Source organism: Bos indicus x Bos taurus, unplaced genomic scaffold (assembly GCF_003369695.1).
Source record: "Bos indicus x Bos taurus breed Angus x Brahman F1 hybrid unplaced genomic scaffold, Bos_hybrid_MaternalHap_v2.0 tig00011622_arrow_arrow_obj, whole genome shotgun sequence".
In the NCBI taxonomy this organism is placed as follows: domain Eukaryota; kingdom Metazoa; phylum Chordata; class Mammalia; order Artiodactyla; family Bovidae; genus Bos; species Bos indicus x Bos taurus.
Window position 1 is genome coordinate 103,320 of NW_020867858.1, and position 21,855 is coordinate 125,174.

At 50.2% G+C, this 21,855-nt stretch overlaps 1 protein-coding gene and 1 pseudogene across 1 annotated transcript; both read left to right on the forward strand.

Annotated features, from left to right (window-relative positions):
* The first annotated feature begins 1,012 nt into the window (after positions 1-1,012).
* LOC113889214 lies at positions 1,013-3,294 on the forward strand (annotated as a pseudogene).
* Positions 3,295-13,078: 9,784 nt separating this feature from the next.
* Positions 13,079-15,799, forward strand: LOC113889215. The gene is made up of 5 exons (XM_027535993.1): positions 13,079-13,190; positions 13,273-13,704; positions 15,071-15,201; positions 15,525-15,642; positions 15,741-15,799. Exons 1-5 carry the CDS (start codon positions 13,145-13,147, stop codon positions 15,797-15,799), a joined length of 786 nt encoding a protein of 261 aa, XP_027391794.1. The 5' UTR covers positions 13,079-13,144.
* The last annotated feature ends 6,056 nt before the right edge of the window (positions 15,800-21,855 follow it).

Consider the following 21,855-nt stretch of genomic DNA (forward strand, 5'->3'; position numbering starts at 1 on the left):
CTTTTTTGCTCCAGGAGGGATAACACCACTGATGACACTGATGACAGCTCTCCCCACCCCGGGCCAACCCGCTGTAAAGTCCACACATGCTGTGACTGTCGTCAGCCCCAGTCTACATCCTCACACACAGAAATGCAGGTGTGAGGACACAGCCTCAGAGCCATAGGGAGGCGGGGGAGTGAGCCCTAAGGAGCTCCCAGGAGCTGTGTGTCCTCAGTCCTCAGCAGACTTGGGGTCCTCAGTGTCCACCCTCAGGGAAGAGATGCTGAGGTTCACGAGTTCCTGCAGACACTCGGTTATGCACAGGAAAATGCAGCCCACTGGGCAAGTCAGCCGTGCTGGGAAGACGAGCATCTCAGCAGAAATGTCTACTTTGTCCACAAAATTAATACTGTGTTTAATTTCTATGCACAAACCACCTCTAGAGTGATTCTTGAGGTTATTTAAGCTGTGCAAGATGAAAAAATAGTGAAGAAAGCAAAGGAAAATATAAATGCTTTAGGAATTCTGATAGACATTAAATTGTACTCAACTCCATTTGAATTCGATGTGATTATTACATGTATATTTTTCTCTGATGTTTGCATATGGAATAAGTAAACATCAGCTAATTAGAAAAGAAAAAAAATTAAGAGTAGGTGTCTAAGAAATGGCTGGTACCTAATGCGTGGTGTGTATTTGTTGAGTAAAGGTAAACACAGTCTTAGGATTGAAGTATCTTCCCCAAATCTGCCATTGTTCCCTGAAAGCACCTTTTTCCCTGACCAGCCCTCCTTCAACATTTTATTCCTCAAGAGACTCCTTGTCGTGGGGAGGGGGACCCCAGCAGGGGCTGAGTTCTTTGAGGGCACAGTCAGCACCCCCTCACAGGGGGAGCCCCATAGACAGGACCTCTATTCACTGCTTTCTGCTTTTTATACGGAGGTCCCCCCGGTATGCAAATATCCACTCAAGTCACAGGGTAGAAACACAGCACCAGCTCACTTAAATTCAGCCTCCTCCTGAGGCTTGAAGAGACTTGCGGGAGTGGTGACTCTCATCTGCTCCAAGATGAACCCACTGTGGACCCTCCTCTTTGTGCTGTCAGCCCCCAGAGGTGAGTGTCTCTGGGTCAGACATGGGCACGTGGGGAAGCTGCCTCTGAGCCCACGGGTCACCGTGCTTCTCTCTCTCCACAGGGGTCCTGTCCCAGGTGCAGCTGCAGGAGTCGGGCCCCAGCCTGGTGAAGCCCTCACAGACCCTGTCCCTCACCTGCACGGTCTCTGGATTCTCATTAAGCGACAATGCTGTAGGCTGGGTCCGCCAGGCTCCAGGAAAGGCGCTGGAGTAGCTTGGTGGTATAGATAATGATGGATACACAAGGTATAACCCAGCCCTGAAATCCCGGCTCAGCATCACCAAGGACAACTCCAAGAGCCAAGTCTCTGTGTCAGTGAGCAGCGTGACAACTGAGGACTCGGCCGTGTACTACTGTGCGAAGGACACAGTGAGGGGAAGTCAGTGTGAGCCCAGACAAAAACCTCCCTGCATAGGGGCCCGTGACCACCAGGGGGCGCTCAGGACTCAGTACAGAGCTGAGCCCTGGAGCAGGTGCAGAAGAGGCGTTGGGCGGTGGGGGGCCTGGGGGGTATTCTCCTCAGAGCTTCTCTTTCCTCCTCCTGCCTAGGAGCTGCACCTCAGACCCTCTTCTGTGTCCTGGTATTTCATTTCTGTGGTTTATGTCGCTCTCAGAAAACTGTGTGTTTATATATATTTTAATTTTTCCTTGAAGCAGGATAGCTTTATGCAAACACACACACACACACATATAATACTAAACAGCTAAAATTTTTCACCTTCATTTCTCTTCTTTCAAAGGAACTCAGTAAAACACTTGACTCTCATGTTATTTTCAAACTATTAACTATCCTGAAAGGAAACTTGAGATATTTAAACATTTTAATCTTTGTTTTGTTTTTTGTCCACGAAGAAGGAAAAGACTCAACCTCCTTCTATCTGTCAAACTGCACAGTAGAATCTGGAGCAAGCAGTGTCTAAGGCTCCAGTGTCAGGGGTCCCCAGTGCTGCATATGCAATGATTCTCATCATTCACAGGTTCTGTACTGCAAATTCACCTACATGCTAGCTTTTATTAGCGTCTTAACATAAACACTGTTACCTTGTGTCCTTATATAGACATTGAGAATTTGGCCAGTTCACTGAATCACTCAACACACACAGATTCCAGGTGAGGGCAGTCAGGGTGATACCATCTCGCCTCAACGTCTCTCAAGTCCACACCCCATTCTGAGCTTATGTCTGGATCATTCATAAGGGGAAATACAGAGATCCTCATGAAGATTTATCCGTGGGGTCAACATGGAGCCCACCACTATCAGTCCTCGCTCCCATCACCCATCATCACAGTGACCGTCACTGGCACAGGGCAAGGAAGCAGGATTTGTGCTGGACTCAGCCCTGAGGAAAGACCCAAGGACTGAGACGATGAAGGGCTGAGCTGAGATGGGCAAGGAGTGGGAGTTGGGGGCCGTCAGGGTAGAGATTCTGGCCTCAGAAAGGGGGACCTGCCCTGGGATCCGGTTCCAACCTATCTGATAGACACACTGCTTTCCCACCCTTGCTCGCCAACCATGTAAATTCAGAAGGCGCCCACGGGGATCCTGGGATGACTAGGGTGAGTGTGACCACAGCCTCTCTGGATTCACAGGAAAAGGGCTCCGCAATGCAAATTCCTCCTCAAGCTCCAGGGTAAAATCCACCCCTGGGCTGTTGGAGCTCACCACTCTCTACTCACAGAGCATGAAGGTCTCAGTAAAGGCCAAGCTGTTGTGTAGAAGATGAGACTCTGCAGTCTTCTCCTCTGCCTGGTGGCAGTTCCCCAAGGGGAAGGTCAGGCGTCAGGCACGCATCTGTGGGGGTGATTGTGACAGCAGGTGACTGACTGGGCTTGAATCTTCTTGTCCCCGGGGGTCCTGTCCCAGGTGAAGGTGCAGGAGTTGGGCCCAGAACTGGTGAAGCCCTCGCAGATCGTCTCCCTCACATGTGCTGTCTCTGGTTACTCCATCACGTGGTTATGGTGGGAGCTGGATCCACCAGGCCCCAGGGAAGGGGTTAGAGTGGATGGGAAGCATATATTATAATGGTGACACTTACCACAGCCCCTCCATCAAGAGCCACACCTCCATCTGCAGAGACATCCAACAATCAGTTCTCCCTGCAGCTGAGCTCTGTGACCACTGAGGACACAGCTCTGTGTTGCTGTGCAAGAGACACAGTGAGGGGAAGGCAGTGTGAGCCCAGACACCACACACGCTCCGGGTGCTCCATAACCACCAGCAGGTGCTGGGGACACACAGTTGTGTGTTGCAGGAGCAGGTGCAGATGGTGATTGACAGCTGGTCTCCTCTCAGGGGGCTTCCTCTCCTTGTAGCAGTTTTTCTGGGGAACTTCTCTGCATTCATGACTCTTAGGTACCTCCTCAGCCTCTGAGGCAGAATGGTGGTTGGGATAGGGGACCGTATCCTCACTGCACGAAAGGCACAGTCTCTTAGGGTTGCTTCCTCTTGTCTCTTAGGCTGGTTCTCTGGACATTTGGTGTAAGCTCGCTAAGTCCACAGGAGAGGCTCTGTGTGACTCAGCAGTGCGGCTCAGCACAGCAGGGCCAGTGAACGAGCTAGCCAGCGGTCAGCAGTGTAAGTGCAGCTGGACTCAGACAACAGAGGTGTATAAACCCAGCACCAGGGAAGAACCCCCCTTGGTGGTGCTAACTGAACTGACACCTCACTCACTGCATCAGCCATAGTTCTCTCCATGGAGACCCAGCGGGACCTCCACGCCAGCCTGAGATAGAAGCTGAGTCTGCTGACACCAACCACAGATGCAGGAAGATGAAAAGTTTGTGTTGTCTGTGTTCGTGCATCTACGTCTGTGGTGTCCTCAGACTCACCTTCTACATCAACCTGCGGTGGGAGTCCCACTGAATTTCCATGGAAAGAACTATGCATAATGCTCTGAGTGTGGTGTCAGCTCTTTGAGCACCACCGAGGGGCATTCCTCCCTTCACTAATTGACAGGCTCTAGTAGGTGCAGTAGCTTCTGTCATTTGGGTGGTTTTATGGCACATAGAGGACACATACTAAAGGGAAGCTTGTACTTGAAAAGCAATTCTTACTTGATATCCTCAGCTTTCTTGTCAAGCTATGAGCCACCAGAAGTTTATATGAGGACAAGTCTTTCAATGAGAGAGTACAATACATCTAAGGAATATACAGAATATTCCCTGATGAATAAAGAAGCCATTGTGAGCACCATCCTGGTGTTCAGCCATCCCTTCAGACTATCTCATGGAACAAACACTACCTTTAGCTCATGGAACATGGTGATTTTAAACACTTTTGTCCTAATATATGCATGCTGGTCGCACCACTCATGTCAGACTCTTTACCATCCAATGGACTGTAGCCCATTAGGTTCCTCTGTCCATGAAATTTTCCAAATAAGAATATTGGAGCAAATTGCCATGCCCTCCTCCAGGGCATATTCCTGACCCGGGGATCGATCCTGTGTCTCTTACATCTGCTTATTGGTAGGCGGGTTCCTTATCACTAGCGCCATCTTGCGATCATTATGTGAGTCTCGTTCAGCAGAAATCACACAAAGTGAACAGAGTAAACAAGGAGAAAGTGAAAGTTGCTCAGTTGTATCCAAATCTTTGCGACCCCACGGACTATAGAGTCCATGGAATTCTCGAAGGAAGAATACCAGAGTGAGTAGCATTTCCCTTCTCCAGGGGTCTTCCCAACCCAGGGATCAAACCCAGGTCTCCCAAACTGCAGGCAGATTCTTCACCAGCTGAGCCACAAGGGAAGCACAAGTACACTGGAGTGGGTAGCCTATTCCTTTCTCCAGCAGATCTTCCAGTCCCAGGAAGCGAATCCTATATTGCAGGATGATTCTTTACCATTGAGCTGTGAGTTCAGTCGCTCAGTAATGGCTGACACTTCCCAACAGCATGGACTGCAGCATGCCAAACTTCCCTGTCCATCTCCAACTCCCAGAACTTGCTCAAGCTTATGTCCATCCAGTCGATGATGCCATCCAACCATCTCATCCTTTAGCATCGCCTTTTCCTCCAGTCTTCAATCTTTCCCAGCATCAGGGTCTTTTCCAATGAGTCTGTTCTTCAAATCAGGTGGCCAAAGTATTGGAGCTTCAGCTTCAGCATCAGTCCTTCCAGTGAATATTCAGGACTGATCTCCTTTAGGATAGACTGGTTTGATCTCCTTGCAGGCCAAAGACTCAACAGTCTTCTCCAACACCACAGTTCAAAAGCATCAATACTTCAGCACTCAGCTTTCTTTATGCTCCAACTCTCGTATCCATACATGACTACTGGAAAATCCATAGCTTTACAAGACGGAAGTTGGCCAGCAAATAAAGTCTTCCCGTTTTAATGAGCTGTCTAGGTTGGTCAAAGCTTTTCTTCCAAGGCCCGTGCTGTCAGGAAAGCTTGAACTGATAATCGCAGAATCCCAAACAATGAGAAAAATCAAAAGCCAATGAAACAAGGAAGCCCAGATGCGGGTGGCCCCAGATTTGGTGAAATCAGTTCCTGTACCTGGAGAAAATGAACAACCTTCCACATGGCACACCCACATGTCAGCCCCTCACCCAGGGAACCCCCTCATGTACGGATGTGATGACTGCATTCCCTGGTCACACGGGGACATGGAAAGGGGCTGGGAGAAGGGGCACAGCTCCTCTCAAATTACCTCAGGAACCCGGAATCACAGAGAGGCACTTTTCCTTCCTTCTGACTAGAACTGGGTCACCAGCGACATAACAATCTAGTCACCGTGGTGCTTTCTGAATTCCAGCCTCTTGGAAGAGCTTTGGAATCTGAGCCTAAAATAAGTGCTCTGCTGAGTCCTTCATCCCTGTCTCTCTATGTTGGTCAAGTCTGTCCAGGCTCCTCTGACTCTTAGTGACATTCGATTTCTCCTTCACCTCCCAGGTCAAGGACAACCTCACCTGGAACCTCCTGGTTCCTGCAACAAGAGGTAGTGTGTGTGGAAACTGTCATCTCCATCATTAAACAAGGAAATTCTCAATACCAAAACTTTCCCTGGACCTAACAGAGTCCTAACATTGCAGGGGAGTCCCCCAGCACAAAACCAGAGAGGTGGGCAATCCACAGTCCGGGTGAGATCTGCCCATGGAAGTGAAGCTTCAGGAGGAGCACCTTCAGGGTAATTACCACCAATTCCTGCAGGACCAGCAATAACCACGTGAGGGTAAGAGATCCTGGGGGTCACAGTCCATGGTTTGTGGGATATAATTCCACAAACATCCAGGTCTTCAAGGTGAGTGTTCATATTTATCCCTTCAGGACACCTGACGAACGAGGGAAAGGCAAACCCTGAGAAATGTTAACACCTAACCAGAAGGTTAATCAGGCAGACCCTCCATGGAAGAGCTCTTCCCCCAGCTTCTCCTAAGAGGTGTACAGAAATTCTTGTCTACTGCAGACCTACGGAGGGGTCATAACTCATGGCTAAATGAGGGGACTGGATCAGGGCACTGTAGCCCAGGAGGGAGTATTACGTGGACAGGCCAATACTGAAAACCCCGGTGACGCTCAGAGCCCAGACCAGATCCCCTGAATCATAGGTATTCAACCTCAACAATGCATGTAGCCCCTACCCACATGTGACCTCCAGGGACCTGGCAGAGCTATGATATGCAGGCTCTTTGAGAAGGGGAGCTAGTGTGCAGACACCACAGCTAGACACCATCTAGGAGGCAGGGCGCTGAGGCTCTGGTACCCACGGCTGGAGACCAGGCTTGGAGCCCTCACTACTGACCTCAGACCCGCTCTCTCCTGCCTGATCGACATGGCCAGTATCCCTCTCCTTCTCTTGGGTATCTGAAGATCTCAGGAATATTTATGAAGGTTCCATCAGAGACTCAGAACAGGGGGAAGCCGGTTTGTCACAGGATCCTGCTGGAGGACACGTGGTTGACACAGCAGTGGATCTGTCTCCCCAGTGACCTCAGGTCCTGAAGTCCTCGGGCAGGTGGTCAGGAGTATATGGTGAGAAGCAGGATGGAGTCTGAGGATGGATGCAACCCGAGGCCGTCCTGCTGAAGAGATGTCTTGCCAGGGGACACGCACACGGCTGACCTAGCTTCTCTGCAGGGTGCTGTTGTGGCAACCCTCTCCAGTGTTCCTGCCCAGAGAATCTTATGGACAGAGGAGTCTGGTGGGCTACAGTCCGTGGGGTCTCAAAGAGTCAGACACGACTGAGGTGACTGAGCATGCTCACCTCCCCATTCCCTGGGTGAGCACTCCCTCAGGGCAGCCTCTCCTGAGTCAGCTGACAAGGGCTCTGCCTCCTCTTCCTCTGATGTCTCAGATGTCTCCTCTCACAGGTGTGGGCACTAGGAGCCCCTCAGATGTTTGTCCTGTGAGTTTTCAGGGGCGATTGCACTGGTTTCCGACAAGGGGGCTCATCTGGACCTTCTTATGGGGCCCCTGCAGGGTCCAGGTGCTGCAAGAACAGGTGAGCCCAGGAGTGAATGGTAGGTGGAGTGGGCATCGAGCCCCGTGCTTCTGCGTGCAGCTATCCTTTGACATGATGTTAGCCCACTGGGGGCTCCAGAAGGCCAAGGAACCCCACGTCCTCGAGAGCCTCTGGACTCACTGTGAGTGTCAACTGCATCAGTACACCTGCAGCCCCAGGGAGGTGACGTCCAAGTGTTCTCACAAAGTCCTTCCTTGGGGTCTCTCTACAGAGTGTGTGCCTTATTGAGGCTATTTCTAGAGATGATTAAAGAACATGCTGTCTCTAGAAGAATACTCTGAAGCTGGAACAGAGCCACTTAATACCAGAACAGAAGCACTGCTAGGACTGCCCTGTGAGCCCAGGCAGGGGGTGCCCAGGACCCCAGTGCAGGGCTGCTGCCGAGGAGCATGTGGAGAGGGGCCAGGAGTCTCAGAGACGGAGTCTTCTCTTTTCACTGAAAACAATAACTAGCAGGACAAGGACTGGTGACGTTTAATATTGGGGCCTGTTGGGATACACAGCTCGGTGAGGCCATGAGAAGTACACGTCTATATGTCTGTGAGTGTGTGTGTGAGTGTGTGTAAGTGTGCATGTGAGTGTGCGGGTGCATATGTGTGTGCATGTGAGTGTGTGTATGTAAATGTGATGGTGTGTATGTGTGCATCTGAGTGTGTGAATGTTTGTGATTGGGTTTGTGTCTGTATGTGTGAGCATGAAAGTGTTTGTGAGTATATATCTCTGTATGTCTGTGTGACAGGTGTGTGTTTGTATAACAGGTGTGTATGTGACTGGTGTGTGTGTGTGATAGGTGTCTTTGACATGTGTATGTGTGCCTGTATGTCTGTGTAACAAAGGTGTGTGTATGTAACAGGTGTGTGTGCTATAGGTGTGTGTGCGTGTGTGACAGGTGTGTGTTTCTGTGTTGTAGATGTGTGTGTTACGGGAGGGTGTGTTTGTAACAGTTGTGTGTGTTACAGGTGGTGTGTGTATGTGAGACAGTTGTGTGTGTGTGTGACAGGTGTGTCTGTATGTGTGTGACAGGTTCTGGTGTGTGACAGGTCCTGGTGTGTGACAGGTCTCTTTGTGTGTAACAGGTGTATGTGTGTTGTAACAGGTATGTGTGTGACAGGTGTGTGTGTGCCCTCAGTCTGTGGCAGCACATCGTTCTTCCCAGGGACCACGGCCTGCAGTGCATTGTCCCCGGGGCAGTGCTTGTGGTCACCGAGTAAGTGGGAGCCAAGTGGGAGACACTGGTGGATGTGAGACCCACGTCCTAGCCTGTATCACTCTGCTGCTCATTGTGCCAAGTTCCCACACGTGTGGGATTCAAACCAACACACACACATTCCCTTTCAGTCCACAGTTCAGAGTCTGATATCAGTTTCACTGGATTGGAATCCAGATGCAACAGGAACACAGTCCCAAGGCTCTCAGGGTCTGAATGCATCTGTGCCCCCAGAATTCAGGTTTGGAAGTCCGGTGCACCCAGAGAATGCTGCTAGAATCACGGTCTTTGGCAGATGCTTTGTTCATGAGAGGAGAGTCCTCATGATTTGGGTTGGAGTCTTTCTAAGAATCCCCAGAGAACATACTAGTCCCTGTCCACCAGGTAAGGACCCAGCAGGAAGGTGCCAGATGTGAACCAGGAAGGGGGCCTCACCAGAAGGCAGCCTCACTGGTGTCCTGACCTGGGGCTTACAGCCTCTAGGAGCTCTTGGAAATAAAGTCTTGCTTACAGACCAGCCCACCTGAGCTCCTGTTGTGCACTCTGAAAGGATAAAGTCAGGGACAAACTGCTTCTTTGCCGTGTCCACTCTAGAGCTTCACTGCCCGTATCCCTGGCTCTCAGCCACTTCCTTCATCTGCACAGCCCAGCAAAGCACTTTCCAACAGTGGTCACTTCTCCCAGGGTCAGATGCCCTTGGCCTCCCTCTGATGAACACATTTGTGGTTTCAACTGGAGCCACACGATAATCCAGGAAAAGCAGACCTCTCAATCAGTCACATTTTCCAAAGTCCCTAATGCCATGTGAGATGACATTCAGAGACTCAATGAATGATTCAGACAAACACAGTCCACCTTCAGCCCAGCAAATATTCCTTCCCACAGGCCCATTACACTTAGCAAATCCCAGAAAACCTCCAAAATGTCCACCTAAGAATTGACACTAAACTATAATGTGATTTATAATAAAGATTGTAGAGCAAAGTTGGTCTAAATACCATCAACCCCAAGTCCCAAATCTAGTCCTCTAACTCAGCTATGCATGAGGATCTGTGTTCTAAAATACAACACGAAGACAGGCATATCTCAGCTACAAGAAGTTTCATTCCGTAAAAAGGATAAATGTAAGTCAGAAAGGACCCCTGGTCCCAGTGTGCACGAGTGCTCAGTGCTACAGTTGTGTCTGACTCTTTGCCACCCTGTGGATTATAGCATGCCAAGCGCCTCTGTCCATGGGGTTCTCCAGGCCGAGAATACTGGAGTGGTTGGTATTTCCTCCTCCAGGGGATCTTCCCGACCCAGGGACTGAACCCAAGTCTCCTGCATTTCTTTTTTTTTTTTTTTCCTGCATTTCTTTCAGTGCAAGCAGATTCTTCACTGCTGAGCCACCAGGGAGGCCCCACTGGCCCCGACAGTGTTTAAATCCATGCATGCAAACCCTGCTAAGTCCAAGGTCTGGGAATAATCTTCTTTGGCTCCTCTTCCACCGTCTGGGCCTGTTGATCTGCCCCCTTATTTTCCATTCCTTTTTGTGGGAGGTGGTGCATATTTGAAGCTGAGCACTTTCACCAGCCTATTTCCCACTTCTGGGATCTTGAACCATTGCCATGACCCTCATGTAAAAGACAATTGAGGATGGTGCATGATCCTTTCTCTTCATTGTTGAATTTGATTTGCTAATAGGCTTTGAGAAGTTTTGCATTAAATTCATCAAAGATATGTTTTATAGAAGTCCCTAGAGAAACTTTCTGTTCCGAGACTGTTGCTCCTTGGAAGATTTTAAAATTACTCTGACGAAATTCAATTTTCACACAAACGATCAGTGTCTTGATGTTGTCTCCTCGATCTTGATTCAGTCCTGCAGGTTTTAGAGTTTAGGAATTTGTCCATTTCTTCTAGATTGTCCAATTTGTTGGCATACAAGTCTTTGTAATAATGTCGTATGATTTTCTGTATCTCTGTAGTATTAGCTTTATGTCTTTTCTATTTTTTATTTTATTCCAGTAAATTCTTTTTCCTCCTTTGGAGACTGGCTACAGATTTATGGTTTTGTTTGTCTTTGCAAAATGACAACAATGACAATGACACAGCCAGCTGTTGATTTCACTGATCTTTTTTGCTGTTGTGTGTGTGTGTGTGTTCATCTCAACATTGTTAATTTCTGCACTGTTTTGTCATTTCCTTCCTCCAACTGCCTCTGGGCCTTTGTAGTGTCTGTGTTCTAATTTCTGTAGGTAATAAGTTGGATTGTTTCCTTCCATTTCTTGAAGAAGGCCTGCATCACTGTCAGCTTTCGTTTCAGAACTGCTGGGCCGGCATAGAGTTTAAAGATAAGTGTGTGTTAGTCCCTCAGTCGTGTCTGGCACTTTGTTGCCCCTTGGACTGTAGCGCACCAGTCTTCTTTGTCTTTTCCAGGCAAGAATCCCTGAGTGGGTTGCCATTTCCTACTCCACAGAATCTCACACCCAGGGAGTCAACTCAGGTCCCAACAATGCAAGTGGATTGTTTACCACAAGAGGCAAAATTCTCATTATCTACAGAACACTGTAGATAGAAAACCCTAAAGACTCCACACAAAGCTACGAGACCACACTCATCCAGAGAGCCCTGAACTCAACACGTCAGAGTGGGTACCAGCATGTGATTGCTCATGGCTTAGGAGTTGTTGGGGATTCTCTGGATCCCACTTCTGATGTCATAAACTAAACCCATAGAAACCAACTGGCAGTAGATTTGGGGATGTGTCTGCAGCCTTCCATTCCTGTGAGATGAGAAGCATATTTGGGTTTTACAGGTGGTCCAGTGGGATCACAAAATCAGAGAAAGTGCAAGAGAGAGGAAAGCCAGTTAGGCGATGCACCACAAGACTCCACTGGCTTTGATGATGGACAAAGCTGTTAAGCCAAGGGATGAGGACACACCTAGAAGCTCAGTGACCTGGATGCCAGAGGCCACAGTTCCAGGGTCATGCTCAGGAGTCTTGACCATGCTGCATGGCATCGGGCACAAGTGACCCCACAAGCTGTGAGGCAGAGTGAGGTGGGGCCTCTCCCCAGAGCACATTCAGGGCTTGGGAAAGTGGATCTGGCACAGAAGACACGCTTGTGCAGAACTGCTGTGGCCAAAGCCAGACAGGGAAGGGCTTTTCATAGACAGTAGGTTCTAACTCAGTCAGTGCACAAGTGAGATTCTTGGGCCGAGGAAGAGCTGACCTGCACCAGACCCGAAGGGGTGACATCTAAGGGCAGGAAGACCAGGGTCACATGGACAGGGCATCCATCAGAGTGGGGACACACACTGGTCTTTTTTGCTCCAGGAGGGATAACACCACTGATGACACGGATGACAGCTCTCCCCACCCCGGGCAAACCCGCTGTAAAGTCCACACATGCTGTGACTGTCGTCAGCCCCAGTCTACATCCTCACACACAGAAATGCAGGTGTGAGGCCACAGCCTCAGGGCCACAGGGAGAAGGGGGAGCGGAGCCCTAAGGAGCTCCCAGGAGCTGTGTGTCCTCAGTCCTCAGTAGACTTGGGGTCCTCAGGGTCCACCCTCAGGGAGGAGATGCTGAGCTTCACGAGTTCCTGCAGACACTCAGTTGTGCACAGGAAAATGCAGCCCACTGGGCAAGTCAGCTGTGCTTGGAAGACGAGCATCTCAACACAAATGTCTACTTTGTCCACAGAATTAATACTGCGTTTAATTACTCTGAACAAACCACCTCTAGAGTGATTCTTGAGACTATTTAAGCTGTTCAGATGAAAAAACAGTCAAGAAAGCCAAGGGAAATATAAATGCTTTAGTCATTCCGATAGACATTAAATTGTTCTCAACTCCATTTGAATTCAGTGTGATTATTACATGTATATTTTTCTCTGATGTTTGCATGTGGAGTAAGTAAACATCAGCTAATTAGAGAAGAAAATAAAAAATAAGAGTTTGTGTCTAACAAATGGCTGGTACCTGAATGTGTGGTGTGCATTTGTTGAGTAAAGGTAAACACGTTTGTGGGATTAAAGTCTCTTCCCCAAATCTGCCATTGTTCCCTGAAAACATTTTTTTCCTGACCAGCCCTCCTTCATCATTTCATTCCTCAACAGTCTTCCTGGTCTGGGGAGGGGGACCCCAGGAGGGGCTGAGTTCTCTGAGGGCACAGTCAGCACCCCCTCACAGGGGGAGCCCCATATACAGGACCTCTATTCACTGCTTTCTGCTTTTTATACAGAGGTTCTTCCAGTATGCAAATACTCACTCAGGTCACAGGGTAGAAACACAGCACCAGCTCCCTTAAATTCAGGCTCCTCCTGAGGCTTGAAGAGACTTGCAGGAGTGGTGACTCTCATCTGCTCCAAGATGAACCCACTGTGGACCCTCCTCTTTGTGCTGTCAGCCCCCAGAGGTGAGTGTCTCTGGGTCAGACATGGGCACGTGGGGAAGCTGCCTCTGAGCCCACGGGTCACCGTGCTTCTCTCTCTCCACAGGGGTCCTGTCCCAGGTGCAGCTGCGGGAGTCGGGCCCCAGCCTGGTGAAGCCCTCACAGACCCTCTCCCTCACCTGCACGGTCTCTGGATTCTCATTGAGCAGCAATGGTGTAGTCTGGGTCCGCCAGGCTCCGGGGAAGGCACTGGAGTGGGTTGGTGGTATAAGTAGTGGTGGAAGCACATACTATAACCCAGCCCTGAAATCCCGGCTCAGCATCACCAAGGACAACTCCAAGAGCCAAGTCTCTCTGTCAGTGAGCAGCGTGACACCTGAGGACACGGCCACATACTACTGTGCGAAGGACACAGTGAGGGGAAATCAGTGTGAGCCCAGACAAAAACCTCCCTACATGGGGGCCCGTGACCACCAGGGGGCGCGCAGTACTCACTCAGAGCTGAGCCCTGGAGCAGGTGCAGAAGAGGCGTTGGGCGGTGGGGGGCCTGGGGGGATTCTCCTCAGAGGTTCTCTTTCCTCCTCCTGCCCAGGAGCTGCACCTCAAACCCTCTTCTGTGTCCTGGTAATTCCTTGTGCTTTATGTCGCTCTCAGAAAACTGTGTTTATATATATTTTAATTTTTCCTTGAAGCAAGGATAGCTTTATGCAAACACACACACACACACACACACACACACACATATAATATTAAACAGCTAAAATTTTTCACCTTCATTTCTCTTCTTTCAAAGGAACTCAGTAAAAACATTTGCCTCTCATGTTATTTTCAACTATTAACTATCCTGAAAGGAAACCTAAGATATTTAAACATTTTTAATCTTTGTTTTGTTTTTGTCCATGAAGAAGGAAGAGACTCAACCTCCTTCTATCTGTCAAACTGCACAGTAGAATCTGGAGCAAGCAGTGTCTAAGGCTCCAGTGTCAGGGGTCCCCAGTGCTGCATATGCAATGATTCTCATCATTCACAGGTTCTGTACTGCAAATTCACCTACATGCTAGCTTTTATTAGCATCTTAACATAAACACTGTTACGTTGTGTCCTTATATAGACACTGAGAATTTGGCCAGTTCACTGAGTCACTCAACACACACACATTCCAGGTGAGGGCAATCAGGGTGATACCATCTCGCCTCAACGTCTCTGAAGTCCACACCCCATTCTGAGCTTAGGTATGGATCATTCATAAGGGGAAATACAGAGGTCCTCAGGTGGATTTGTCCGTGGGGTCAACATGGAGCACACCACCGTCTGTCCTCTCTCCCATCACAGTGACCGTCACTGGCATAGGGAAAGGAAGCAGGATCTGTGCTGGCTCAGCCCTGAGGAAAGACCCAAGGACTGAGAGGACGAGGGACTGAGCTGAGATGGGCAAGGGGCAGGAGGTAGGGGCCGTCAAGATGGAGACTCTGGGCTCAGAAAGGGGGACTTGCCCTGGGATCTGGTTCCAAGCCATATGATAGACACACTGCTTTCCCACACTTCCTCACCAACCATGTAAATCAGAAGGCACCCGTGGGGATCCTGGGATGACCAGGGTGAGTGTGACCACAGCCTCTCTGTATTCACAGGAATAGAGCTCCTCAATGTAAATTCCTCTTCAAGCTCCAGGGTAAAATCCACCCTGGGCTGTGAGAGCTCACCTCTCTCTGCTCACACAGGATGGAGGTCTCAGTGAATGCAGAGCTGTTGGGTAGAAAATGGGGCTTTGGGTCTTCTCCTCTGCCTGGTGACAGCTCCCCAAGATGAGGGTCTCAGGTGCAGACACGGGTCTGTGGGGATGATTGTGACTGCAGGTGACTGACAGGGACTGATTCTCCTTGTCCCTAGCTGGTCTGTCCCAGTGCAGCTGCAGGAGCAGGGTCCAGAACTGCGGAAGCTCTCACCTGTGCCATCTCTGGTTGCTCCATCACGAGTGGTTACTGGTAACCAGTACTCCCTGCAGCTAAGCTCTGTGACGACCAAGGACACGGCAGTATGCTGCTGTGCAAGAGACACAGTGAGGGGAAGGCAGTGTGAGCCCAGAACCAGCCACCCTCCGGGGGCTCCATGACCTCCAGCGGGTGCTGGGGACACACAGTTGTGTGTTTCAGGAGCAGGTGCAGATGGTGATTGACAGCTGGTCTCCTGTCAGGAGGCTTCCTCTCCTTGTAGCAGTTTTTCTGGGGAACTTCTCTGCATTCATGACTCTTAGGTACCTCCTCAGCCTCTGAGGCAGAATGGTGGTTGGGATAGGGGACCGTATCCTCACTGCAAGAAAGCCACGGTCTCTTAGGGTTGCTTCCTCTTGTCTCTTAGGCCCGTTCTCTGGACATTTGGTGTAAGCTCGCTAAGTCCACAGGAGAGGCTCTGTGTGACTCAGCAGTGGGGCTCAGCACAGCAGGGCCAGTGAACGAGCTAGCCAGCGGTCAGCAGTGTAAGTGCAGCTGGACTCAGACAACAGAGGTGTATAAACCCAGGGCCAGGGAAGAACCCCCCTTGGTGGTGCTAACGGAACTGACACCTCACTCACAGCATCAGCCATAGTTCTCGCCATGGAGACTCAGCGGGACCTCCACGCCAGCCTGAGATAGAAGCTGAGTCTGCTGACACCACACACAGATGCAGGAAGATGAAAAGTTTGTGTTGTCTGTGTTCCTGCATCTATGTCTCTGATGTCCTCAGACTTACCTTCTACATCAACCTGGGGTGGGGTCCCAATGAATTTCCATGGAGAGAACTATGAATAATGGTCTGAGTGTGGTTTCAGCTCTTTGAGCACCACCGAGGGGCGTTCCTCCCTTCACTAATTGACAGGCTCTAGTAGGTGCAGTAGCTTCTGTCCTTTGGGTGGTTTTACGGCAGATAGAGGACACGAACTAAAGAGAAGCTTTTACTTTAAAAACAATTCCTACTTCATATCCTCAGCTTTCTTGTCAAGCTATGAGCCACCAGAAGTTTATACGAGGACAAGTCTTTCAACGAGAGAGCACCATACATCTAAGGAATATACAGAATATTCCCTGATGAATAAAGAAGCCATTGTGAACACCGTCTTCGTGTTTAGCCATCCCTCCTGACTGTCTCATGGAACAAACACTACCTTTAGTTCATGAAACTTAGTGATTTTAAATCACTTTGTTCTAATGCATGCATGCTAGTCACTCCAGTCATGTCAGCCTCTTTACCACACTAGGGACTGTAGCCCATTAGGCTCCCCTGTCCATGAAATTTTCCAGGCAAGAATACTGGAGCGGGTTGCCATGCCCTCCTCCAGGGCATCTTCCTGACCAGGGATGGATCCTGTGTCTCTTACATCTGCTTATTGGTAGGCGGATTCCTTATCACTAGCGCCATCTTGCGATCATTATGTGAGTCTCCTTCAGCAGAAATCACACAAAGTGAACAGAGTAAATCATGAGAAATGAAAGTTGCTCAGTTGTATCCAACTCTGCGACCCCACGGACTACACAGTCCATGGAATTCTCCAAGGAAGAATACCGGAGTGAGTAGCATTTCCCTTCTCCAGGGCATCTTCCCAACTCAGGGATCAAACCCAGATCTCCCAAACTGCAGGCAGGTTCTTCACCAGCTGAGCCACAAGGGAAGCCCAAGTATACTGGAGTGGGTAGCCTATCCCTTCTCCAGCAGATCTTCCAGTCCCAGGAAGCGAATCCTATATTGCAGGATGATTCTTTACCATTGAGCTGTGAGTTCAGTCACTCAGTAATGGCTGACTCTTCCCAACCCCGTGGACTGCAGCATGCCAGACTTCCCTGTCCATCTCCAACTCCCAGAACTTGCTCAAGCTTATGTCCATCCAGTCGATGATGCCATCCAACCATCGCATCCTCTGGCATCCCCTTTTCCTCCTGTCTTCAATCTTTCCCAGCATCAGGGTCTTTTCCAATGAGTCTGTTCTTCAAATCAGGTGGCCAAAGTATTGGAGCTTCAGCTTCAGCATCAGTCCTTCCAGTGAATATTCAGGACTGATTTCCTTTAGGATAGACTGGTTTGATCCTCTTGCAGTCAAGGGACTCTCAACAGTGTTCTCCAACACAGCAGGTCAAAAGCATCAGTACTTCAGCGCTCAGCTTTCTGTATGGTTCATCTCTCATATCCAGACATGAGTACTGGAAACTCCATAGCTTTACCAGACGGAATTTGTCCAGCAAAGTCTCCACTTCTTAATGCGCTGTCTAGGATGGTCATAGCTTTTCTTCCAAGGACCATGCTGTCAGGGAAGCTTGAACTGATCTATCGGGGAAGCCCAACAATGAGAAAAATCACAAGCCAATGAAACGAGGAGCCCAGATGTGGGTGGTCCCGGATTTGGTGAAGTCAGCAGTTCAAGTACCTGGAGAGAATGAACAACCTTCCACATGGCACACCCACATGTAAGCCCCTCCCCCAGGGGAACCCCTCATTACGGACGTGATGACTGCATTCCCTGGTCACACGGGGACATGAAAAGGGGCTGGGAGAAGGGGGACGGCTCCTCTGAAATTACCTCAGGAACCCGGAATCACCGAGAGGCGCTTTGTCCTGCCTTCTGACTAGAACTGGGTCACCAGGACGTAACAATCTCCTCACCATGGTGCTTTCTGAATTCCAGCCTCTTGGAAGAGCTTTGGAATCTGATCCTAAGATAAATGCCCTGCTGAGTCCTTCATCCCTGTCTCTGTATGTTGGTCAAGTCTGTCCAGGCTCCTCTGACTCTTAGTGACATTCGATTTCTCCTTCGCCACCCAGGTCAAGGACAACCTCAGCTGATACCTGCTGGTTCCTGCATCAAGAGGTAGTGTGTGTGGAAACCATGATTTCCATATTAAAGCAAGGAAATTCTCAACACCAAAACTTTCCCTGGACCTAACAGAGTCCTCAGATTGTAAGGAAATCCCCCAGCACAAAACCAGAGAGGTGGGCAATCCACAGTCCTGGTGAGACGTGCCCATGGAAGTGAAGCTTCAGGAGGAGCACCCTCAGGGTAATTACTACCAATTCCTGCAGGACCAGCAATAACCACTGTGAGGATGAGAGATCCTGGGGTCGCAGTCCATGGTTTGTGGAATATAACTCCAGAAACATCCAGATCTTCAAGGTGAGTGTTCATATTTATCCCTTCAGGACACCTGACGGACGAGGGGAAGGCAAACGCTGAAAAATGCTAACACCTACCCAGAAGGTTCATCATGCAGACCCTCATGGAAGAGCTCTTCCCCCAGCTTCTCCAAGGAGGTGAACAGAAATTCTTGTCTACTGCGGACCTACAGAGGTTTCATATCTCATGGCTAAGAGAAGGGACTGGACCAGGGCACTGCAGCCCAGGAGGGAGTATTATGCAGACGGGCCAATACTGAAAACCCTGGCGATGCTCAGAGTCCAGACCCAGATCCCCTGAGTAATGGGTGTTCAACCTCAACAATGCATGTAGCCCCTACCCACATGGGACCTCCAGGGAAGTGGCTGAGGTACGATATGCAGCCTCTTTGAGGTGGGGAGCTAGTGTGCAGAGACCACAGCCAGACGCCATCTAGGAGGCAGGGCACTGAGGCTCTGGTACCCATGGCTGGATACCAGGCTTGGAGCCCTCACTACTGGCCTCAGACCCGCTCTCTCCTGCCTGATCGACATGGCCAGTATCCCTCTCCTGCTCTTGGATATCTGACGTGCTCAGGAATATTCATGAAGGTTCCATCAGAGACTCAGAACAGGGGGAAGCAGGTTTGTCACAGGGTCCTGCTGGAGAACACAAGGCTGACACAGCAGTGGGTCTGTCTCCCCAATGACCTCAGGTCCTGAAGTCCTCAGGCAGGTGGTCAGGAGGGACGGTGAGAAGCAGGATGGAGTCTGAGGATGGATGCAACCCGAGGCCGTCCTGCTGAAGAGATGTCCTGCCAGGGGACATGCACACGGCTGACCTAGCTTCTCTGCAGGGTGCTGTTGTGGCAACCCACTCCAGTGTTCCTGCCTGGAGAATCCCATGGACAGAGGAGTCTGGTGGGCTACAGTCCATGGGGTCTCAAAGGGTCAGACACGACTGAGGTGACTGAGCATGCTCACCACCCCATTCCCTGGGTGAGCACTCCCTCAGGGCAGCCTCCCCTGAGTCAGCTGACAAGGGCTCTGCCTCGTCTTCCCCCAGCGTCTCAGGTGTCTCCTCTCACAGGTGTCGGCACTAGGAGCCCCTCAGGTGTTTGTGCTGTGAGTTGTCAGGGGCGATTGCACTGGTTTCCATCAAGGGGGTCATCTGGACCTTCCTGTGGGGCCCCTGCAGGGTCCAGGTGCTGCAAGAACAGGTGAGCCCAGGAGTGAACAGTAGGTGGAGTGGGCATCGAGCCCCGTGCTTGTGCTTGAAGCTATCCTGTGACAGGATGTTAGCCCATGGGGGGCTCCAGGAGGCCAAGGGACCCCACATCCTCGAGAGCCTCTGGACTCACTGTGAGTTTCAACTGCATCGGTGCACCTGCAGCCCCAGGGCGGCGACGTCCAGGTGTTCTCACAAACTCCTTCCTTGGGGTCTCTCTACAGAGTGCATGTGTTTATTGAGGCTGTTTTTGCTGCTGCTGCTGCTGCTGCTGCTGCTGCTAAGTCGCTTCAGTCGTGTCCAAATCTGTGTGACCCCAGAGATGGCAGCCCACCAGGCTCCCCCGTCCCTGGGATTCTCCAGGCAAGAACACTGGAGTGAGTTGCCATTTCCTTCTCCAAAGGCTTTTTCTAGAGAAGATTAAAAGAACATGCTCTCTCTAGAAGAATACTCTGAAGATGGAACACAGCCACTTAATACCAGACCAGAAACACCGCTAGGACTGCCCTGTGAGCCCAGGCAGGGGGTGCCCAGGACACCAGGGCAGGGCTGCTGCCCAGGAGCATGTGAGGAGCGGCCGGGAGTCTCAGAGATGGAGTCTTCTCTTTTCAGTAAAAACAATAACTAGCGGGACAAGGATTGGACAAGGACGTTTAATATTCAGGACTGTTGGGATTGCACAGCTCAGTGAGGCCACGAGAAGTACATGTCTATATGTCTGTGAGTGTGTATGTGAGTGTGTGAGTGTGTGTAAGTATGCATGTTTGTGTGTGTGTATATATATGAGTGAGTGAGTGTATGTGTGTGCATGTGAGTGTGTATATGTAAGTGTGAGGGTGTTTATGTGTGCATCTGATCATGTGAATGTGTGTGATTGGTTTTGTGTCTGTATGTGTGAGCGTGAAAGTGTTTGTGAGTATATATCTCTGTATGTCTGCGTGACAGGTGTGTGTTTGTATAACAGGTGTGTATGTGACTGGTGTGTGTGTGATAGGTGTGTTTGACATGTGTATGTGTGCCTGTATGTCTGTGTGACCAAGGTGAGTGTATGTAACATGTATGTGTGCAACAGGTGTGTGTGTGTGTATAACAGATGTGTGTGTGTGAGACAGGTGTGTATGTGTGGGAGAGGTGTGTCTGTATGTGTGTGACATGTCTGGGTGTGTGACAGGTCTCTTTGTGTGCAACAGGTGTATGTGTGTGTAACAGGTGTGTCTGTGTGTGTGAATGGGTATGTTTGTGTATGACAGTTGTGTGTGTGTGACAGTTTTATGTGACTGTGTGTGTCTGTATGTCTGTGTGACAGGTGTGAGTGCTTGTGTGTGACAGTTTTGATTGTGTGTGTGACAGCTATGTGTGTGTATGTGAGACAGGTGTGTGTGTGTGTGTCTGTCTGTCTGACAGGTGCGTCTCTGTGAGAGGTGTGTGTGTGTATGTGAATACCCAGTGGTGGCTGACTTTGGGGAAACACACTGATTAGAGGTGAAGATGTCTCTGTGGCACTAAAGGCTGGTTCACAATGGGGACTGTGTCCTCTGGGGCGGGTCCCTCAGTGGAAGAGATCTGTGTACACAGGGGTCAGGGACCTGGCAGGACACACGCCATGAAACAGCATGAGGACACGGACACACACCCACTGAGCGTGGCCATGGATCATAAGTCTGCTCCTTCCTAATATCGCCCGTGTATTGAGTGTAAAGTTTTCAGCCTCTAGAACATGCAGGTGACCTGAGGTGTCCTAGGTTAAATATGGATATTCTGAGCCCTGAGAACATCACCCAGAGCAACACCGGCTCTGCACAGCAGTCCTGGGAGCACAGGCCTCACCAGGGGCTGGAGCTGGAGAGTCCTCCTCCTGGTGGCCTTGGCTCCAGGTCAGGGTCACCCCAGTGCTGCAGTGAAGGAAGGGACAGGGTCCAGTCAAGGGGCTTCATGCACTTCTGTCCCCTGTCCACAGGGGTGCACGCCCAGGTGCAGCTGGTGCTGTTGGGGCTGAGCTGAGGAAGCCTGGGGCCTCAGTGAAGGTGTCCTGCAAGGCTTCTGGATACACCTTCACCGACTACATGCACTGCGTGTGACAGGCCCCTCAGCAAGGGCTTGAACGGATGGATGGACTGACCCTCAACATGGTGGAACTAGGTACACCTAGAAGTTCCAGAGCAGAGTGATCTTGGTTGCACACACGTCCACCAACACAGCCTAAATTGAGCAGAGCAGTCTGAGGTCTGAGGACACGGCTGTTTATTACTGTGTGAGGTACACTGTGAAAACCCACATCCTGAGGGGCAGGGTGCTGTGCTGGGAGAGGAGAGGAGAAAAATGATGGTTTTCCTGACTTCTCAT